Raw genomic sequence first — 23,614 nt, 5'->3', positions numbered from 1 at the left:
ATGTGTGCCTGTGCATGTGTGTGAGAGAGACAGAGAGAGAAATGTGGGCTAAAGTAGAGTGACAGACAATACAAACAGATAACTAAACCAGAGCAGGGCAAACCATATCATTGTAGGGGCTCTACAGTGGATCAAATGGTGGTCCCCTAAAAGGCGTGTCCATCTCCTAACTCCCAGCACCTGTAAACATCACCTTCTTTGGAAAAAGGGTCTTTACAGATATAATTAAGTTAAAGAACTTGAGAGGAGATCATCCTGAATTATGTATAGGGTGAAAGGGTGCTGAAATCCAATATCAAGTGTCACTATAAGAGACATGCTGCTGCTGCTAAATCGCTTCAGTCGTGTCTGACTCTGTGCGACCCCATAGACAGCGGCCCACCAGGCTCCGCCATCCCTGGGATTCTCCAGGCAAGAACACTGGAGTGGGTTGCCATTGCCTTCTCCAATGCATGAAAGTGAAAAGTGAGAGTGAAGTCGCTCAGTCGTGTCTGACTCTTCACGACCCCATGGACTGTAGCCCACCAGGCTCCTCCATCCATGGGATTTTCCAGGCAAGAGTACTGGGGTGGGGTGCCATTGCCTTCTCTGATAAGAGACATAGGGAGACATAAAGGAGAAGAAGGTAACGTGGACATGAAGGCAGAGATGAGAGTTTTGCAACCACAGCCAAGGAACGCCTGGAGACGCTGGACAGGGCAGAGAGGGATTCTCCAGTGTGTCTCTGGATGCAGAGCAGCCCCATGTCTGACCTTCATTTCTGACAACTGCTTCTGGAGCTGTGATAGAATAACTTTCTGTTGTTTCACACCATGGTGTTTATGGTCATTTGTTACAATAACTCTAGGAAAGTAATACAGGTTTTAAAAGAAAACAAAATGGGCTGATGGAAGCCAGATGCTAGGTCTCACATTGTCAAAACTATGTTCTTTGGGACTTCCTTGGTGGTCCAGCGATTAAGAATCTGCCTTCCAATGCAGGGAACTAAGATCCCACATGTATGGGGTAACAAGGCCCACACACCACAATAGAGAAGCCCCCATCCCCACCCACCACCAGCACCAGCCCCAACCAATGCTGCAACAAAGAGCCTGTGGGCTGCACCTAAGATCCAACACAATCAAATAAAATAAATTAATTTTTAAAAATTATCCCCAGATTGATTTTATTAAAAAAATAAAAAACTAGGCTCGTGGCAAGGAAGAGGCACCCAGGAGCTACATCCAGATTTCTACTCACAGAGACCACACAGAAGGTGCTCCTTCTTTCCTTACCAGCTACAGTTGCAGTCAGCAGAGGACATCTGCTTCTATTGTCTGCCAACATCTCTTCTCAATATTTCTGATAAATAAAAGTCCCTTTCCTGTGGGAACCCACATTTTCTGTTCAGCCACTCAGTCATGTCTGACTCGAGACCCCATGAACTGCAGCACGCCAGGCCTCCCTGTCCATCACCAACTCCTGGAGTTTACTCAAACTCATGTCCATTGAGTCAGTGATGTCCTCCAACCATTTCATCCTCTGCTATCCCCTTTTCCTCCCACCTTCAATCTTTCCCAGCATCAGGGTCTTTTCAAATGACTCAGTTCTTCCTATCAGGTGGCCAAAGTATTGGAGTTTCAGCTTCAACATCAGTCCTTCCAATGAATATTCAAGACTGATATCCTTTAGAATTGACTGGTTGGATCTTGCAGTCCAAGGGACTCTCAAGAGTCTTCTCCAATACCACAGTTCAAAAGCATCAATTCTTTGGTGCTCAGCTTGCTTTATAGCCCAACTCTCACATCCATACATGACCACTAGAAAAACCATAGCCTTGACTAGATGGACTTTGTTGCAAAGTAATGTCTCTGCTTTTTAATATTCTGTCTAGGTTGATCATAACTTTTCTTTGAAGGAGTAAGTGTCTTTTAATTTCATGGCTGCAGTCACCATCTGCAGTGATTTTGGAGCCCCCAAAAATAAAGTCTGACACTGTTTCCACTGTTTGCCCATCTATTTGCCATGAAGTGATGGGACCAGATGCCATGATCTTAGTTTTCTGAATGTTGAGCTTTGAGCCAACTTTTCCACTCTCCTCTTTCACTTTCATCAAGAGGCTCTTAGGTTCTTCTTCAGTTTCTGCCATAAGGATAGGTCATCTGCGTATCTGGGGTTATTGACATTTCTCCCCGCAATCTTGATTCCAGCTTGTGCTTCTTCCAGCCCAGTGTTTCTCATGATGTACTCTGCATATAAGTTAAATAAGCAGGGTGACAATACACAGCTTTGATGTACTCCTTTCCCAATTCGGAACCAGTCTGTTGTTTCATGTTTAGTTCTAACTGTTGCTTCCTGACCTGCATATAGGTTTCTCAGGAGGCAGGTCAGGTGGTCTGGTATTCCCATCTCTTGAAGAATTTTCCAGAGTTTGTTGTGATCCACACAGTCAAAGGCTTTGGCATAGTCAATACACTTGAAAATTTTGTTCAAGTGGGGCTAACCCCCCCCATTGGATCCCCCCAAATCTCATTCCCATAAATAGATACCGAGCCACAACCTCACCAATCAGAGAATCCTATCATCTGGGCACAGTGATTGATCCAAGCATGGATATTGACTCAGGCCAGACCAATCAGAGAATCTTCTCTGGAACTCTGAGAAAAGACTTCGTCTCTCCGCTAGGAGGCTTTGCTGGCGGAAAGTGACCCTGGGGCTATGGTTCTCTGAGGGAAACTTTCAGTTAAAGGATCCGGTAGCTTTCTTTCTTTCTCTTTTTTCGTTTAACTAAGTTCTCAGTCTCTCTTGCTTATACGCCAAAGGTCTCTAACTAACTGGAGGCCCTGTCCTCCTGGTGACCTAAGCCAGACTACATGTAGCACATAGGGTTCATTCCACCGTCCCTAGACAAGTCTAGAGGCAGACCTGCGTCTCAGAAGGGACTCTGCCCCCCACCCCCACCCCGCCCCGGGAGTCCCCTGCTGCTTCCTTCTTAGCTTGCTGAAGGGGCGGGGGTGGGTCTTCTTACTGTCCCAGCCGTGAGGGAGAAGAAAGAAGCAATCCCAAACGAAAAGAATCAAAAGAATCAAAGCCAAGAGAACTTCAAAGAGACACTGAACCCCCAAACGACCGGTTTTAAACAGCTTTGTTTATCCCTTTGAAAACGCAATTCCCTAACGATGTGCCCCAATTCTGTGCTTGACCCGAACCCCGATCTCACTCTGTCTCACTCGGTTTCACTCTGTTATTTGGTGCAAGAACAGAACTGATTGCAAATGATTCAAGATGAGAACGGATTTATCAGAAGGCTGGGAGAACTGACTCCAAAAATGCAAAAGAACAAAAGGAGGATGAATCACAACCAAAATCAGGCCTCTGGACCAGTGTGGGGTATGAGCTCCAAAGCCAAAGGCTGACATCACTTCTCCCTGGGACTTCTGCCCGTCACCCCCGAGCCTAAAGTTTTCCCACGTCAAACCTCCAGGGGAGAACACCAGATTGGCGTCGTGACTACCTCGAGGGATGCAAGGATGGAAAGTGTTTCAGGGGGGTCTACCTCCAGCTGAGTCTCCTATGGGGAAATTTCCTGAATTTAAATTAATTTTAAAATATCTCTGTCGTACTCTCTTGCGTTGAAGCAGAGGGGAAAAGCTTGGAGAGGCTCCCTGCAGTCATTCGATTGTGTCACAACAGTGCCCTCTACTGGCAGATTAATGCTCCAGTGGAAAACAAGGGAAGCGTTCACACACTCCACTAAAAAGTCCAGTCCTGCTAAGACTGAGTCACATTTAGTTTCGTAATTTAGACCATTGCGCAAAGCAAAAGAAAATTGCAAGATGCAAATGCTGTCCCGTGGAAATGGATATAAAAAGGACTATGATTTATAATAGACATTAGCATGCATCAACCACAATCCTAGGACCGCAGCAGCGTCTGGTGCCCAGGATGGTTTAATAGGGTATCATCTAGTCAGGCCTGCCTGACAGGGCGTGGACCCTAAGACCTACAGGACAAGATGGAGCCCACCAGGGCAGGTCTGGGGCGTGTAAGGAGGAAACGAGGGCGGCATGCCAGTTGTCAGGACACAAGGTGTGGAGGCAGGGAGGCATCACATGGACACAGAGATCTCCCTTCCTGATTAGGCTCTTGACCTCTCTGTACTTAGGTTTTCTCATCTGTGAAATGGGGATCATTGGAGCACCTACCTTACAGGCTTGGTGTAGAGCGGGAAATACATAGGCGAGAAACTCCCACCTAGAAAGGAAGTTCTTAAGTCAGTCATCAATTCAAGACTTAGTATTATTGTTCTTCTTTACAATTATTGTTCTTAAAAACCTCAGAATCACCTCTGGCAAATGGAATCTTCAAATAGGATACCTTGTTCATGCTAAGCAGAGACCTTATTGTGTCAGATAGATAACTAGACTTCTCAACGTTTTTGAAATAAAGTTTAGCAGGCTAGAGTTCTTAATAACATAAATCCTCATTAGCACCTTTTGTTTTCCTGTCACAAATGATGGACAATATTTTAAAATGCTAATTGTGAGAAATGCTCAGGAAGTACCTTCAGACCTCAGAGAAAGGTTGGATAGATGTGAAAAGAAGGAGCACGCCATGGGAGGAGAGACAGGCTCATTTCTAAGTGATGCAGGTGGAACAGCCCTGGAGCAGGATCCCAGCAATGAATGGGAAGGTGGAGAGAATGTCCTCAGAGAAAAAGTAAACCTTCCATCTGATCCTCTCCGAGCTGAGCCAAGGCAAGCTGTCGAAGTTCTAGCTACAGGTCAACCCCTGAGGAATCTTGGGAGATGCTACAAAGACGAAGTATTTTAAACAGAGTGAAGAATGAAGAGAGTATGAAATTCACACCCCCACAGAGACACAGAGGGAGGAAAAGAGAAGGAAGAGAAAAGAAGGAAAGGAAAGACAAAGGAATGAAAAGGGAGGGGTACGGGGAAAGAAGGAAAAGGAAAAGGAAAAGGAGGGGAAAAATCCACGCACTGTGGCTTAGATAAGACAAGAAAGATAGCCGGGGGTGGCGGGGGGACTTTCCTGGTGGTCCAGTGGTTAAGAATCTGCCTTCCAATGTATTGTTAGTCGCTCAGTCATGTCCAACTCTTCGCGACCCATGGACTGTAGCCTGCCAGGCTCCTCTGTGCATGGAATTCCCCAGGCAAGAAAACTGGAGTGGGTAGCCATTCTCTTCTCTAGGGGGTCTTCCCGACCCAGAGATTGAACTTATGACTTATGCATTGCAGGTAGATTCTTCGCCATCTGAGCCACCAAGCCAGGAGATACTCAGTCCAGTGCAGGGAATGCAGATTTGATCCCTGGTCGGGGAACTAAGATCTCACATTCCCTGGGACAACAAGCCCAGTTTCTGCAACTAGAGAAGCCCCTGGGCAGTCAAAAAAAAAGAAAGAAAGGTATCCAGGGTTAAGGTTAAGTTATCCCAGGAATTTCTGGCTAGGTTTTATAACAAGGAGATGAAAGTTAGGAGTTTTCAATTAACAGACAATGAGTCTGTACCCATGCTTTTCTCTCCCCTTTCCCTCCCCTTTCTGCATCTCTGCCTGGGAGGGAAGGAAGGGGTTTTCACCTCCTCCCACCCCTGCCCCCAGCACCTCCCATGTGTAATTGGGTTGTCAGTGGTGAAAGATCCAAGGTCACTTCCACAAAGCCCTGCTGTAATAGAGAACCAATCTGACTCCATATTGGATGTTTCTTTTATTCTAACCTTTGTATCGCTTTTTCTACAAGTTAATCACTACAAAGGAATGTTGCCTGTAGCTTAAAGTATACATAATGGCCCATCTCTGGGAACCCCATCTCCTGTGCCTTAATGTTAAACTAAAACATCTTTGCTCAGTTCACAGGAAACCTCCTGACCAAGCCCACCTAAAAATGACTGCGGGAAGAAAGAAATGAATACATCCGCTCTAGAGTCCTCAGAACCAGGAAATGTTTGCAACAACATATCACCCTTTTTACTTTACATCCTCACCTCTGTCCCCACCTTTGTTCTATAAAAGAAACTAGCATCCAAACCAGGCAAGATGGTTCTTTGGGACACTTGTCCACCATCATCTCAGCTTCTGAATAATATCACTATTCCTTGCATCAGTAATTGGTCTGTCATGTGGCCAGCTGCACAAGCTTGGATTCTGTGACACCATCAGAGCCAAGGACAGATAGGGTGCAGCTGAGACCCTTGCTCACTTACTTTTGTCAATCAAGGTGTGTCCCTCTCCTTCCCTCTCTACTCCCCCTAACAGGCTTCCCTGGTGGCTCAGTGGTAAAGAATCCACCTGCATTTCAGAAGATGCAGGTTCAATTCCTGGATTGGGAATATTGCCTGAAGAAGACAATGGCACCCTACTCCAGTATTCTTGCCTGGAGAAGTCCATGGACAGAGGAGCCTGGTGAGCTACAGTCCATGGACTCAGTAACTAAATGACGACTTCCTCTAACAAACACATTTGCAAGCTTCCAAATGTTACCATTTCTATTAATGTTTAGCAATATCCAAATAATGCTTGCAAAAAAATGTGAATACTATAGGGGTTAAAAAGAGCCAAACAACTGAAATGCAACTGAGTTTTAATATACCTATAAAAAATATAAAATTATCTGATCATCAGAAGTCCCTCATGATACATTTTACATTTCAAGAAATACAGTACAAGTAAGTAAAGAATCTGGATAATTTGATAAATTGGATTAGACTAGTTAATAGTTTATCTCTTGTTATATGTAATCACTTTTGAACTTTTAGGATATATTTGATCCTATAATTTTCCTCCAGATATATAAACATAAATGACACATATTGCAAAAATATGAGAGAACTAGATTTTCTTTTTTTCTTTTATCATTGCTTTTACTAAAGGTTGTTTCTAAAAAATCATTTATTGTTAATACATTTAAAAATATGGGTATGAAGGATCATTTGAAATTATAATATCTTACATATTTACAGTGTTTAACAATATCCAAATGCTTTCGTATGCATAATGTTGATTTTTCTAACAACCTTGGTACGGAAGATAAGGCAACAGAAGATCAAAGGTTTAAGGTCACATATAAATAGAAAAATTTAAAACTGAGACCCAAATTTGGGCCTTTCCCATCCACCCACTGGTATCTCTCTCCTACCCACTGGTATTTCTCTCCTATCATATGGTAAATTGAATTCTGGTCATGACCAGGAGGATAGAGGTGACATTTTACGAGCACACTCTTATTTCACAAGTCAATTTTGTAAGTTACCATTCAAATTCCTCAATATTCTTCATGATTTTCATGTACTTCTATTCTTACCCATGTATTATGTTAAAGGAATTAGATAACCTCAAAAAAGCCAGAAAGAAACCTCAAAACTTCCTGCTGTGCTTTTCAAGGCAGCTCAATAGTTCAGTTTAAATAAGACTTTAATTTTTTTTAACACCTATTATAGAAAACTATACTAAAAGTAAGTTCTTCATTCCACATTCTAAGATCTAACTCTAATCTGAGGGAAAGAAAAATATGGGGATGAGAATATATTGATAGTGTAAGGACAAAAATCCATTTATAAGTCTTGTCTTTGTCCATTTGCAACTGTCTTCCATTTCTATTCTTTTAGACAGACAGAGCACCTAAACCCAGTCCAGTCTCGCTACCATGAGATTCATCCTTAAGTCTGAACTCACCTTTCTCTGCAGTTGGGTGTAGTAAGTGTTAGGGTCTTCAAAAGATCCAGCTAAATCAGTATTTATAGTCACTTAACATCTGTTTTGGAAAATGAAGTTCTTGGAATAAAATAACCTCCTAAATTAACTGAAACACACAGACCTCAGGTGTTTTTGAACATGTGAGTATCAACCCAATCAAACAAGACACCATGTGAGCAATTAAGTATTTGTCCATTATGATCCTAATTGCAGTTCACAGTATGCCCAATCTTCATCCTCAGGTTCTTCATACAATCTGACGCAGCAAGTGTGGCATCAGTTGTGGAAAGGTTTCTCAGGGAAATGTTTGCGTTCCAACATGTTCTTAAAAGCTGATAGAATGGATTTATCATAAGGCAAAACCGTAAACAAGTTTTGGGTTTGATGGCCACAGAACCTATATGCACCATATGTCAATGTCTTATTCAAAGGGAAGTGTTTGATACAATTTGCTGCCTCAGTGAATGTATAATGAATGAATGAGAATTACAAAGGAATTCAGCAGTTTGTACATGGCCAAAAGAACCCAAGTCCTGCTCTAGTGACGAAACCAATGCAATCTTCCTGCCACACTCCGTCTAGATTTCGAATCATCCAGTCACATCCCACTGCTGCTGCTGCTGCTGCTGCTAAGTCGCTTCAGTCATGTCCAACTCTGCGCAACCCCATAAACGGCAGCCCATCAGGCTCCCCTGTCCCTGGGATTCTCCAGGCAAGAACACTGGAGTGGGTTGCCATTTCCTTCTCCAATGCATGGAAGTGACAAGTGAAAGTGAAGTTGCTCAGTCATGTCCCACTCCTCTCTACTTAATTATATGAACCACTGGCCCCACTAGAGTAGTACAGAAACAAACAAGAAATGGAGGATCGAGAAAACCCTGGAGCCTAGCTTTCACTTTTAACCTGATTTTTTTGGCTTCCAGGATTACTGCTCATTAAACAGGGGAAAAAAAATGTTTGCAATTTTCAAAACATTTTGCATGTTAATTCATTCCAGATGCAAACAACTTTCAAGGCAAAAATCACTGGAGGGTTCGTGGTGAACAGGACCTAGTTACCGAATGAGGTCACATAAAAATTAAAAAAACACTAAAGAATAAATAGTCCAATGCTGTCCCAGGGGCATGAGCTATGCAACCCAAATAAAAATTAAAACCAAATTACAGTCACTAATCAGCATTGCATAACACATCCGACTCGTTTGCATACAATGCAATTATCCTGATAGATGCTGAACTCAACACATCCAGCTAGGTTAGAGTGTCCCCAAGGATCTGAGCCATTGGGCTTTTTTCCCTGTGCATTCGCTGCGTTCCCTCATGACCACAACAGCAAACCACTCGTCAACACCGCCCAGTGCCACTAAACTTGGAATATTTGAAATAGAAGTGATGCAAATCCATGCACGGCTCACATTCAGGCCCCCTCAGATGAACAAGAAACAGGCTTATTCTGGGTCGGTGCTCCATTTCTAGAACATCCTATTTGATCTCGAGTTTTAGAAAACCACAGTCGTCTTATGCTATATAAAGAATTCTTCTTCTGCTTCTTTTGCTTCACCCTGGACTGGCAGAGGAAGGGGACATTCTGAGAGTATCTTCTTAGCACCAAGCTCCCTTTGGCCAGCAAGTGACAGGGGGTGAACCCTTTCCTTAAAGATCCTGTTGTTTTTGGAAGCAGCTGACCCTGAGAAAGAGGTTGACAAGCATGATGGTGGCTGGTGGGTCTGAAGATTCCTAGGAAATCTGCTCGCAAAAGATGGCCTGGGTTCAGAACTGACCACGGTGAATCCGGTGTCAACATTGGTCTCTGCCTCCAGCTTCTCGAAGCTGTTCTCCCGGCCGAGGACCTTCATTCTGGCCCTGGGTTCGAGGTGAAGAGAAGACAGTTGCAGTTGGGATTCTGTGGCTGAGCTGCTGGGCTGAGCTGAGCCACCAGGGCTTTTCCACGAAGTGTCACCGGAACCGTCTGACGCTGGCCGCCCACCAGGCTCAGGCTGCTCCAGGGAGCTCACCTTGAACCTCCTGCCCCGACTCCTTCGACTCCTCAACTCTAGGGTCCTAATTGCAGAGACAGGGATCAGCCTGGAGCCTTGGGGAAGAGTGTCAGCTCCCGAGGTGTCATTCAGCAAAGGAGGCTCACCATTCCTCACACCAAGTCCTGGATTCAACTGGACCTACGGGGCAAGGAGAAGAGTTAATGTTTTCCATTAACCAAGTGCCAAGAACAGATTACATCATACTCAGGCTTCTGCCATGCTGTGCTCATGCAGACTTTCAATAAAGTCAGCTGAAGTGAATAGAAGTAAGAGGTACAGTCCTTCAACAGGATGAGCTGCCCCCTTTGCTTCCTGGACATTATATTCTACCTTTTTATTTAATCCAATAAAGTTTTTCTCTTCTGGAACTGGAATCTGGCTATTTACACATTCAGAGATTGTTCAGGATTGATATTAGACTATGCAGTCTAGAGCAGCCTCCGTGTCACCAATTTTCACCTGCACTCTATTGGAATTTTACAAGGCTGACCCTTCTCCTTTACATTTGAAGGTTTCTCCTTAAATTTCTATGTCAATACGTTCTTCTGGATTTTCTTTTTCCATCCACCCCTCTCAGTTTCGTCACAGGACATAGTTCTTTAGTGCTAACCTGGGCCATCTTCTCCTCTCAGTTTGCACGCTCTCTCAGGAAAATCTCATTAAATCTCATGCCTTCAACTATTATCTAACTGATGAAGGCATTGGAAAGTCATTATAGTTCAGATCCAGCTCTTAAGCTTCAGACTTATCTATCCAACCATCATCCAGGCATAATCTCCTAAAACTCAACATGTCCAAAGGTGAGCTCATTGCCCTCCTCTCACTAAATCTATTCTGCTAACTCTTCTCCCTCTCATAGAACCTGGCATCATTTGCTCCATACTAGCCAAGCAAGAGCTTCATTTTCCCTTCCTCATCCTCCATGTCACCCATTCCCATGGACTCTGTCTTCCAGAGACTTCTCGGGTCTTCCTGTCCCTCCATGTCCACTGCTATTAACCCTAGGGCAGATGTCAGCATCACTCATTGAAATACTGCAACAGCCATCCGTCAGGACACCTCATGGGTGCTCCTGGCCTCCCTCTAATCCATTCTCCACTCTACCATCAGAGGAGCTTTGAAAACAGTTTTATCATGTCACCCTCCTGCTTCAAGTGGCTCCCTACTCTTCTTAAGATAAAATCGAATCCCTTAAATAGACCACCATACCCTTCGGGGCTTCCCTGGTAGCTCAGGTGGTAAAGAATCTGCCTGCAATGTGGGAGACCCAGGTTCAATCCTTGGGTCAGGAAGATACCCTGGAGAAGGACATGGTAACCCACTCCAGTATTCTTGCATGGAGAATTCCATGGACAGAGGAGCTTGGTGAGCAATAGTCCATGGGGCCTCATAGAGTCGGACACAACTGAACAACTAACACTTTCTTTATTTTTCATACTCTTCACGGCAAATAGATGGGGAAACAATGGAAACAATGACAGACTTTATTTTCTTGGGCTCCAAAATCATTGTGGACAGTGACTGCAGCCATGAAATTAAAAGACACTTTCTCCTTGGAAGAAAAGCTATAACAGAGCTAGACAGAGTATTAAAAAACAGAAATATCACTTTGCCGATAAAAATCCATATAGTCAAAGCTATGGCTTTTCAGTAGTCATGTATGAATGTGAGAGTTGGACCATAAAGAAGAGTGAGTGCCGAAGAATTTATGCTTTCAAATTGTGGTGCTGGAGAAGACTCTTGAGAGTCCCTTGGACTGCAAGGAGACCAAACCAGATAATCTTACAGGAAATCAACCCTGAATATTCATTGGAAGGACTTAAGATGAAGCTGAAGCTCCAGTATTTTGGCCAACTGATGTGAAGAGCCATCTCACTGGAAAAGACCCTGATGCTGGAAAAGATTGAAGGCAGGCAGGAGGAGAAGAGGGCAACAAAGGATAAGGTGGTTGGGTGGCAACTCAATGAACATGAGTTTGAGCAAACTCCAAGAGATAGTGAAGGGCAAGGAACACTAGTGTGCTGCAGTCCATGGGGTCACAATGAGTCAGACATGACTGATAAACTGACAACAACAAATACCCTTCACAGCCTGTCCTTTCTTACTCCAGCTTAATTCACCCCTTCTTCCTCTTGTCAAAACTGAGCCTTTTTCAATTCTTGGAACATTATTTGTTCTTTCCTAATGCCAGTGTTTTTGTATATTATTTCCTCTGTCTGGGATATGTCACCTCTGACTCTTTTTCCTGAAAACTCCTACCTTTTGTCAACTCCAAGCTTACACATCATTTCCTCCTAGAAGCCTTCTCCGTGTCACTGAATCTGGGTGGTTGTTGTTCAATCGCTAAGTCATGTCTGACTCCTTGTGACCTTATGGACTGTAACCAACCAAGATCCTTTGTTCATGATTTTTCAGACAAGAATACTGCTGTGGGTTCCATTTCCTTCTCCAGAGATCTTCCTGGACCAGGGATTGAACCTGTGTCTCCTGTATTGGCAGGCAGATTCTTTACCACTGAGCTACCAGAAGAGAAAGTGAAAGTGAAAGACGCTCAGTGGCGTCTGACTCTTTGCAATCCCATGTAGCCTACCAAGCTCCTCTGTCCATGGAATTCTCCAAGCAAGAATACTGGAGTGGGCTGACATTTCCTTCTCCAAGGGATCTTCCTGACCCAGGGATCAAACCTGGGTGTCCTGCATTGCAAGTCGATTCTCTACCATCTGAGCCACCAGGGAAGCCATCAGAGGTACCCCTCAATATTGGTTCTGTCACGTATTAGTTGTGGGACTTTAAACAAGTTACCTAATTTTTCTGTACCTTAGTTTCCTCATACATAGAAGGAGATGATAATAAGTACCAATGTCAGAGAGTTGCTGAGAAGTTTAAATTGTAACAGTGCCCAGGGCATAGTGTTCCTAAACATAAGTTGGCCACTATCATCATCATTAATCATACTACTTGCTGTCCTGGCAGCCTGTACTTTCCATGTCCTTGTAGTCACCATGCCATTCTGCAGTTGTGTGCTCAAATTCTCTGTATCTTCTTCTAGACTTTGCCAACTGGAAGAGCTAGGACTTTATACACCATCTTGATCACTCTATCTCCAGTACTTAGCACAATGCCCAGCATGTGATAAGTAATCATTAGATGTCTGTTGGATAAATAAATAAAGCTTTCAGTTCAGTTCAGTTCAGTTCAGTCACTCAGTCGTGTCCGACTCTTTGCGACCCCATGAATTGCAGCACGCCAAGCCTCCCTGTCCATCAAAAACTCCCAGAGTTCACTCAGATTCATGCCCATCGAGTCAGTGATGCCATCCAGCCATCTCACTCTCTGTCGTCCCCTTCTCCTCCTGCCCCCAATCCCTCCCAACATCAGAGTCTTTTCCAATGAGTCAACTCTTCGCATGAGGTGGCCAAAGTACTGGAGCTTCAGCTTCAGCATCATTCCTTCCGAAGAAATCCCAGGGCTGGTCTCCTTCAGAATGGACTGGTAGGATCTCCTTGCAGTCCAAGGAACTCTCAAGAGTCTTCTCCAACACCACAGTTCAAAAGCATCAATTCTTCGGCGCTCAGCCTTCTTCACAATAAAGCTTAATGCCTAACAAATTGTGTGTAGAAATGTATGTCCCCTAATTATTAGCCATTAAGTGGATACAAAGTCTTTTCAAGAAACTGCAGAAGGACATCTATCCTATGGATGGTCATTTGTGCAATCTTTAAGAGAAAGACACCAACTTTTCCTTTTTTTAAGAGAAGTCCTTAGACCATATGGTAGAAGAAAGTACAAAATTTTTACTATAGAAATGCAGCTTGTGCAGTGGAGTGAAGAATTTTCAGGAGAAACATAATGCTGAGTGATTGAGATAAATCTCGAGAGAAAATGAAGCTTCTCTTGCCGAAGAAGCAACTGAAATGCATTTGTAGAGATTCTTATTATTTAGAGCACATCTTTCTAAGAAATATTTGTAAAATGTTACAGGTTGAGAGCTAGATGTTTTCGAGTTTCAAGGAACATTAGCAAATACCTTGATGAACAGAAAGAGTATTTGCCACACATTTGGCTCCAAACACTTGAGAAACAAGAGGCTCTGCATCTCTGAAACATGATCAAGCTGTTAAGGAAAATCTGACATCATGCAGGGAAAATAATACTGTCTCTTACTAAAAGTGATTCTAAGAAATAGCAAGAGAGGATTTCTCCTACATTGAAGGAAAAAAAAGAAAAGACTGCATGGTTTCCACATGTGTGGCCAAAAAGAAAAAAAGCCTTCTTTCCAGGGGAACTAGTTAACCCAAGTCTAACATGCTGGTGTATTATCATAGCCTAACTGACCCAGATGGGGAAACAGTGGAAACAGTGTCAGACTTTATTTTGGGGGCTCCAAAATCACTGCAGATGGTGACTACAGCCATGAAATTAAAAGACGCTTACTCCTTGGAAGAAAAGTTATGACTGACTTAAATAGCATATTCAAAAGCAGAGACATTACTTTGCCAACTAAGGTCCGTCTAGTCAAGGCTATGGTTTTTCCAGTGGTCATGTATGGATGTGAGAGTTGGACTGTGAAGAAGGCTGAGTGCCAAAGAATTGATGCTTTTGAAGTGTGGTGTTGGAGAAGACTCTTGAGAGTCCCTTGGACTGCAAAGAGATCCAACCAGTCCATTCTGAAGGAGACCAGCCCTGGGGTTTCTTTGGAAGGAATGATGCTAAAGCTGAAATTACTTTGGCTACCTCATGAGAAGAGTTGACTCATTGGGAAAGACTCTGATGTTGGGAGGGATTGGGGGCAGGAGGAGAAGGGGACGACCGAGGATGAGATGGCTGGATGGCATCACGGACTCGATGGATGTGAGTCTGAGTGAACTCCAGGAATTGATGATGGACAGGGAGGCCTGGCGTGCTGTGATTCATGGGGTCACAAAGAGTCGGACATGACTGAGCGACTGAAATGAACTGAGCTAAAGTGAACTGACCCATGGAAGCTGAAACTCCAATACTTTGGCCACCTAATGCAAAGAGCTGACTCATTTGAAAAGACCCTGATGGTGGGAAAGATTGAGGGCAGGAGGAGAAAAAAGGGAACGACAAAGGATGAGATGGTTGGATGGCATCACTGACTCAATGGACATGAGTTTGGGTAAACTGCAGGAGTTGGTGATGGACAGAGAGGCCCGGCGTGCTGTGGTCCATGGGGTCACAAAGAGTCAGACATGACTGAGCAACTGAACTGAACTGACCCATGGAAGAGGAATACCCAACTCCAGCTTCCTCTAGCCTTTCATGTGAAAGAAGTGAAGTATTCAACTCCAGCCCATTCTAGCCATTCTCTTCCACCTAAGAGGAGAGAAAAAAAGTATAAACACTTGTGAAGTTCAAGGCATAGACTCATTAAGACTGAGACCTAATCTTAGAATGACTCCCTTCCCCCAGTTCCTTGCCGCCACATTAGTAAAGTATTATTTACAGCTGTTCCTATGTCTCCTACATCATCCTGGCTATCAGGGAAAAAAAATTACACGACATTACAAAAGGTAAAAAGGCACAGTGAAAAGACAGAGCAAGTATCAGAACCAGATGTGGCAGGAATGTTGGAATTATCTGGCCAGTAATTTAAAATAATTCTGATTAATATACTAAAGATTCTAAAGGATAAAGTAAAAAGCATGCAAGAACAGATGGCAATCTGAAAAGAGAGATAGAAATCCTAAAAGAAGAACCAAAACGATTAAAAAACAAAACAAAAAAAACACTGTTTAACAGAAATAAAGAATGCTTTAATGGGCTTCTTAGTAGACCAAACACAGCTGAGGAAACAATCTCTGAGCTGGAGGACATATCAAAAAAATGCTTGAAAAAGAAAAGCAGAGAGGAAAAAACAGGCTGAAACAAACCCTACAAATCAGAATGGACAACCTAAACACTGGGACAACTACAAAAAGAGTAATAGACATTCAATGGAAATACCAGAAGAAGAGGGAGAGAATGAAACACTAGAAATATTTGAAACAATAATGACTGAGAATTTCCCCAAATTTATGAAAGTGAAGGTCACTCAGTCATGTCCGACTCTTTGCCACCCCGTGAACTATACAGTCCATAGAATTCACCAGGCCAGAATACTGGAGCTGGTAGCCCTTCCCTTCTCCAGGGGATCTCCCCAACCTAGGGATCAAACCTAGGTCTCCCTCATTGCAGGCAGATTCTTTACCAGCTGAGCCACCAGGGAAGCTCAAGGAGTGGGTAGCCTATCCCTCTCCAGGGGATCTTCCCAACCCAGGAATTGAACCAGGGTCTTCTGCATTGCAGGCAGATTCTTTACCAGCTGAGCTACCAGGGAAGCCCCCCTAATTTATGTCAGACACCCAACAACAGATACATCCACTAAGGAGTCAAACTGTAGGATGAAAACTGCCAAGTGGAGAATAGGGTAGCCCTTTTCATGCAAAGATGGGCTTGATAAAGGACAGAAATGGTATGGACCTAACAGAAGCAGAGATATTAAGAAGAGGTGGCAAGGATACACAGAAGAACTGTACAAAAAAGATCTTCACGACCCAGATAATCATGATGGTGTGATCACTCATCTAGAGCCAGACATCCTGGAATGTGAAGTCAAGTGGGCCTAGGAAAGCATCACTACAAACAAAGCTAGTGGAGGTGATGGAATTCCAGTTGAGCTCTTTCAAATCCTGAAAGATGATGCTGTGAAAGTGCTGCACTCAATATGCCAGCAAATGTGGAAAACTCAGCAGTGGCAATAGGACTGGAAAAGGTCAGTTTTCACTCCAATCCCAAAGAAAGGCAATCCCAAAGAAAAGCAATGCCAAAGAATGCTCAAACTACCACACAATTACACTCTAGTGCACAATTGCACTCTCACGCACTAGTAAAGTAATGCTCAAAATTCTCCAAGCCAGGCTTCAGCAATACGTGAACCGTGAACTTCCTGATGTTAAAGCTGGTTTTAGAAAAGGCAGAGGAACCAGAGATCAAATTGCCAACATCCGCTGGATCGTGGAAAAAGCAAGAGTTCCAGAAAAACATCTATTTCTGCTTTACTGACTATGCCAAAGCCTTTGACTGTGTGGATCACAAGAAACTGTGGAAAATTCTGAAAGAGATGGGAATACCAGACCACCTGACCTGCCTCTTGAGAAACCTGTATGCAGGTCAGGAAGCAGCAGTTAGAACTGGACATGGAACAACAGACTGGTTCCAAATAGGAAAAGGAGTATGTCAAGGCTGTATATTGTCACCCTGCTTATTTAACTTCTATGCAGAGTACATCATGAGAAATGCTGGACTGGAAGAAACACAAGCTGGAATCAAGATTGTTGGGAATATGCAGATGACACCACCCTTATGGCAGAAAGTGAAGAGGAACTAAAAAGCGTCTTGATGAAAGTGAAAGTAGAGAGTGAAAAAGTTGGCTTAAAGCTCAACATTCAGAAAATGAAGATCATGGCATCTGGTCCCATCACTTCATGGCAAATAGATGGGGAAACAGTGGAAACAGTGTTAGACTTTGTTTTTGGGGGGCTCCAAATCACTGCAGATGGTGACTGCAGCCATGAAATTAAAAGACACTTACTCCTTGGAAGAAAAGTTATGACCAACCTAGATAGTATGTTCAAAAGCAGAGACATTACTTTGCCAACTAAGATCCGTCTAGTCAAGGCTATGGTTTTTCCAGTGATCATGTATGGATGTGAGAGTTGGACTGTGAAGAAGGCTGAGTGCCGAAGAATTGATGCTTTTGAAGTATGGTGTTGAAGAAGATTCTTGAGAGTCCCTTGGACTGCAAGGAGATCCAACCAGTCCATTCTGAAGGAGATCAACCCCAGGATTTCTTTGGAAGGAATGAATTGGGGGCAGGAGGAGAAGGGGATGACAGGGGATGAGATGGCTGGATGGCATCACGGACTCGATGGACGTGAGTCCGAGTGAACTCCGGGAGTTGGTGATGGACAGGGAGGCCTGGCATGCTGTGAATCATGGGGTCGCAAAGATTCGGACACGACTGAGCGACTAAACTGAACTGAACTGAAGGTATGCATTCAATAAGTACTTGGTGAATGAATAAACACTGACATTCCTGATCATGTATTCAGACATTCATTCATTACTGAGCATCTACTATGTACCCTAATATCAGTCTCTCTAAAACACATATCCCAGGCTTGAGAAGCATAAGACGGTCTGCACTGACAAGAGGTCATGTAGGAAAATACATGGAGAGACACATAGCATCCTTCTTACACAGACAATAATTATACTACAGTTTCCACTGTACAAGGCACCTCCATGTATATCCCCCGTTTTGATCTCAAAATGCAAATTGTACATGTCACTACCATTCAGAGGCTCTATCAATCAGTTACTGCTGATTATAGTCAGGACAAAATAGAAGCTACTTGGCAAGGCTTTTGCTCCTTCACCCAAGAATGATTTTGCCTACCATGTGCCAGACATTGTTGTAAGTACTGGGAATACAGGAGTGGACCAAAAACAGTCCCCATCCTCATAGTGCTTACCCCCCAGTGGCTGACCATGTGCCTGAGGATGTAGCCTCTGCCCACCTTCCCATCCTCTTCCCCCAACCCCCTCCCTTCTCTCCAGCCACATGGGACTATAGGGTGCTTTCTGAAAATGATGGCTAAGAAAATGCTCTTCTACATATTCTCACCCATCATCTCCTCCATTCGGAACACTTTCCTCTCCTCTCCATCTGGCTACTTCCTTCTGGGCTATCCAGCTCAGGCAGGGCCAGGTCTCAGCCCTCAGGGAAGCTTTGCCCACCACGCTCACTGGATCTAGCAAACCACCCCCTGCAACCCCCTCAGCACACATCCATCCTCGCCCTGAGGAAGGGTTACATGTGGAGAAGTGAACTTGTGATTAGGGCTCTCCTGCAAATGCGTTCCTGCATGCTCAGTCCCTCAGTCATGTCTGACTCTTGTGACCTCATAGACTGTAGCCCAACAGGCTCCTCTGTCCATGGAGTTCTCCAGGCAAGAAAACTGGAGTGGGTTGCCATTCCCTTCTCCAAGGGGTCTTCCTGACCCAGGGATCGAACTTAGATCTCCTGCATTGTATTTTTTTTTTTCCTTTGGTGGACATCAGTCATTTGTGCTACCCATAATTTGTCCCCTCACTGATTTTCCCTGGGGATTCTTGTTCCCCCTCCCCCAGGAGTCCCAAGAGAGTCTGAGTCCAGAAAAAACCTAAGGATGCAGGAGAGGAGAGCCTCTGCCTCAGAACTAAGCTATCCACACAACTCCATTCCCCTGAGTGAGTGACTGAGTGCATTCGAGAGAGAAGAGAGTCTGATCCAAGTTGGTACAACCGACGTGAAGTCCAGAAGTTTTAGGGGACCTTTGTGGGGTGAAGAACTCAAATGGATCATCTTCAGAGTTGCTGGCTGCCAGCTGCTGACCCCACTGGCCTATCTGGGGAAGTGGCAGAGCTCAGAGTCAGCTCCAAGGCCTGCTTCTTAAGACCCAGGCTACTTAAGCACAAAAAAACAATGTAAGAACAGACTTATGGTCACAGGGGCGGGGAAGGAAGGAGAAGGTGGGATATACGGAGAGAGACACTTGGAAGCATATGCACTACCATATGTAAAATAGATAGCCAATGGGAATCTGCTGTATGACTCAGGGAACACAAACCAGGGCTCTGTAACAATTTAGAGGGATGGGATGGGATTGGGAGGGAGGTTCAAGAGGAGGGGACATATGTATACCTATGGCTGATTCATCTTGATGTTTGACAGAAAACAACAAAATTCTGTGAAGCAATTATCCTTCAATTAAAAGATGAATAAATTTATAAAAAATAAAGAGAAAAATTTTAATTTTAAAAAAGAAATAAAATTAAGGCTTACACACACACATGCGTGCACACACACACATGCACACACAAAGCCAATGCATTTACCCCTCATTCTCTCTCCCCACAAAGAAGTTTGCAATAGGTTTCATATCCTGAAAAATTCACCCCATTATAGGAGTGAAGTAGCTATAATGTTTTATCTTATATAGTGTATGATATCTGATCCTTTGTACATTAATTCTTCAGGGACTTTTATATGACACCAGAAATAGAATTTTCCAGAAGATAATTCCCCGTTTTGTTTGCAAAAGCCTAACCTCATTGATATTTATCCAAAAAACTATTCTGCACTCCCCAAATTCAACCTAACTTTCCAGTGGAGCTAAGCTGTATAAGCCATGATTCGGAAGTAAAAATGTCAGTCGGCCTTTAAAACAGAAATGTGTCTCCTGCTGCACACACTTATTACATTTTTGCTCGACAGCGAGATTTGAATTCTGGAGATTAACTAAGACTGAAGGAAAATTTTTAGATGCCTTGCAAATTAGTGAATTGTAAAATAGGCAACTAACAGGAACAGTGCCTATCTGCCTTGTGTGAATGAGAAGGTAAAGGATTTAGAGATCATTTCATATAGAATCAGTATGACTCATTTTATTAATAACTCAAAGTTGATGAGAATAAAATTAATCAAAGGGAAAGATAATTCATCTTTTAGCCTGTTTTTACCTTATCCAGTAGGTCTTAAAGCACTTCCTGACCATTTCTCAAGGACAGGAACTTTGCTGTGAATATCATGTACACCTCCCTGCCCGCACACACTTACAGAGTACTGGACTGTAGTGGTTAACTTGCCTGGTTTCAGAGCCAGGTAAACACTTAATCTTGTGTCTTGAGCAAGTAACTGGTACCTCTACTCCTTGGTTTTGCCTTTTGTAAAACTTCCTAGGTTGTAAGAAGGACTAAGTAAAATAATCAAAGTGAAATACTTAGTCTAGGGCATAGTATCAGAGAAGGCAATGGCACCCCACTTCAATCATCTTGCCTGGAAAATCCCATGGACGGAGGAGCCTGGTAGGCTGCAGTCCATGGGGTTGCAAAGAGTCGGACGCGACTGAGTGACTTCACTTTCACTTTTCCCTTTCATGCATTGGAGAAGGAAATGGCAACCCACTCCAGTGTTCTTGCTTGGAGAATCCCAGGGACGGGGGAGCCTGGTGGGCTGCCGTCTATGGGGTCGCACAGAGTTGGACACGACTGAAGCGACTTAGCAACTTAGCAGGGCATAATATAAACAATAACAGCTAAAATTGCTTTCTGGGCACTAGCTTAAGCTCTTTATAAATGTCAGGTCACTTAGTGTAAATAACAACCTGTCCTCTAGGAAGATGTTATACTACCCTCATTGTGCTAACGAAGGAAACAAGGTTCAAACATCATGGAGCTACTAAGTGGCAAGGTTCAACCGTCACATAATATTGTATAAGAAATGACTTGTGGTAACTGTAATTATGCTTGCTTTCAGTAGGATGCTTACCAGAAGATTTTTTAATTCAAGCTTTTCTCAATTTTGAAGGGTTCTAACCATCTAACTTGATTTGGGATAAAATTTCAGAGTGATGCAAGATACTTAAAAGTTAGGTCAACAGGATGGCATGTTTACCATTTGTTGTTGTTATTGTTTTAGTCACTAAGTCATGTCTGACTCTCTGTGATCCCATGGACTGTAGCCCACCATGCTCCTCTGCCCATGGGATTCTCCAGGCAAGAATACTGGAGTGGGTTGCCACTTCCTTCTCCAGGAGATCTTCCCAACCCAGGACTCAAACCCACGTCTCCTACATTGGCAGGCAGATTCTTTATAACTGAGCCACTAGGGAAGCCCAACATACTTAACATTCCCAACTTTAATTATAACTTCAGCTTTCTTAGGTTCACATGGAAAGAACTAACGAAATTTCTGAACTGAAAGAGTGGGCAAAATATTGGTGTCTAGTTAAGGAGCATGGTTACAGGAAAATCTGAACAATGGGACGTTGTCTGAGTCTACTGCAAACTACTTGTGTAAGTTACCAGCTCACAGCATCTGAACTTCCTCTCCTGTCAGATGAGGGGATTTGATTAAATCAGTGACTCTCAACTGTGCTATAAGTTATATATTAGCATTATCCAAGGAGCTTTCAAAAAATACCCAAGCCTGGGTGCCCCCAAAGATTCCAGTCTGACTGATCTGGGGTGAAGTCATGACATGAGAAGATTTGAAAGCTCCCCAGAGATCCTGGTATGCAAAGAAGGTTGATAACCACAACATGATTTTGGCTGTCAAATCACACGGCTACATGGGCATCTAGAGATCACAGAGACCAAACAGACATACCTGAAGCAAAATCTTGTTGCCGTCATAGTCCTGTGTTTGCCACCGGGTGCGGCTGATGGGGACACAGGGATGGGGTAGAAGAGGCACTAACTGGCCAATCTCCTGGACCTTGAACTGCAACACTGAAGCCTCTTTGGGGTCCACCGATGTTCCGAGGGGCAGCTGCTTCAGGGAGAGCTGCAGGGCGAAGGTCTCAGTGGAGTAGAGCACGAAGAAACAGAAGTTGCTCTTTTGCAAGGTGGCTTCTCTCTGCAGGATCATTGCGTAGAGCCGGATGGCGTCTTCGTAGTTATCAAAACTGCAGTAGAGTGTCACTCTCAGGATCTCAGTGCCACAGTGCACCTGCCTCACGCCCCAGATGGGCATCTGGCTGTCCAGACTGTAGAATTCCTGATTGGCAAGAATGTAGGGGCAGGGTCTTCCCTGGGCGTTCTGCGTGGGGTAGCACTGCCACGGCCAATGCTGTAGGGAGTCAAGCACGCGGAAAAGCCTCTCCTCACCTAGGTTCTCGTGCAAGAATAGCAGAACAGACATCCCCGGGAAGCGTGACCGCTTGGAGTAGCACTTGTCGTAGTATTTCACTGGACTGGCCCGCTCAGACACAATAAAGAGACGGATATCTGGGCAAATGCAATCTAGGAGCCGATCCAGGGTTTGCTGCAAAAGCAAGCCCTGCCCCGCGTTGGCCAGGAGGTGGACAGTCATGGCTGGGGGCTCCGGTATCTCATCCATCGTGGATGCTGAGGATGACAAAGGATGCTGGTGAATGGGGCCCGCAGGTCCGGCTTCTGAAATGAATTGGAGGGGTGGGAGGTTCCTACATTCAGCCTTCAGCCCAACAGGAAAGCTTCAGGACTTCAGAGCCACGCTCTTATCCTGTATGCCTGGTTGCTGCCGGCCACACTGTGAGAGAATCTCCTCAGATTCGGGGACAACAGCCTCCATGAAATACACACCAGCAGCGGGGTCCATGTCATCCAGCCGGTGTATAATGTAACTGCAAGTGCAGGGCTGTGTCAGGCACTCCTGGGTTTCTGTTTGACCTAAAAATCTATAATCCTGAGAAACACTCGAGTGGGTGGTTCTTACAGACACTCGGTAAAGGAAATGACCAGGCAAAAAGGAATAAGAATCGGCTGTGAGAGGCTGATAGCAATCTGTTTAGTTGAAAAGACATCCATTTTCTGGGCCCACAATGGGTTCTGGTTTCCTCCTTCCCTCCCTCCCTGTTTACAGTAGCCCGCCAGGCCACCTGAACACAATGACTGCTTTAAAACAATCCTCCCAACTTGTCCCTTGGCCAGGAATTTTCCCCCTTTGTCTTTATTTTCTTCTTGAACAATGGATGCCTGGGCTTTGAAGAGAAGTTACTATATCCAAATAATTTTAACTGTTCTCTGAAAATGAATCTCTCTGCTGCCAAGTGTATTCAAAAGATATTTACTCAAGCCTATTCTTTAGAAAGAGTGAGACCTTTCTAAGGTCAATAATAATCCTTGTTCACTCTGTTGAGGATTTACTACATACCAGTCATAAACTGTTCTAGAACTTTACGTAAATTGGTTTAATCCTCCAGCAAAACTACGAAGAGACCATTGTCCCCAAATTACTGAGAAGGAAACTAAGGCACAGAAAAGTCACGTAACTTGCTTAAGGTCTCAGAGCTAAAAG

At 44.0% G+C, this 23,614-nt stretch overlaps 1 protein-coding gene across 1 annotated transcript; it reads right to left on the bottom strand.

The window, feature by feature from the left end:
- On the bottom strand, positions 8,424-22,968 carry FAM124B (family with sequence similarity 124 member B). The gene is made up of 2 exons (XM_005676617.3): positions 21,944-22,968; positions 8,424-9,867 (listed from the first exon to the last, which is right to left on the bottom strand). The coding sequence occupies exons 1-2, from the start codon at positions 22,673-22,675 to the stop codon at positions 9,214-9,216; spliced, it is 1,386 nt and encodes a 461-aa protein (XP_005676674.2). The 5' UTR covers positions 22,676-22,968; the 3' UTR covers positions 8,424-9,213.

This window comes from Capra hircus, chromosome 2, assembly GCF_001704415.2.
Source record: "Capra hircus breed San Clemente chromosome 2, ASM170441v1, whole genome shotgun sequence".
Lineage (NCBI taxonomy): Eukaryota > Metazoa > Chordata > Mammalia > Artiodactyla > Bovidae > Capra > Capra hircus.
Note: the sequence above shows the minus strand (reverse complement) of the source record. Positions and strands in the feature narration are given on the sequence as shown.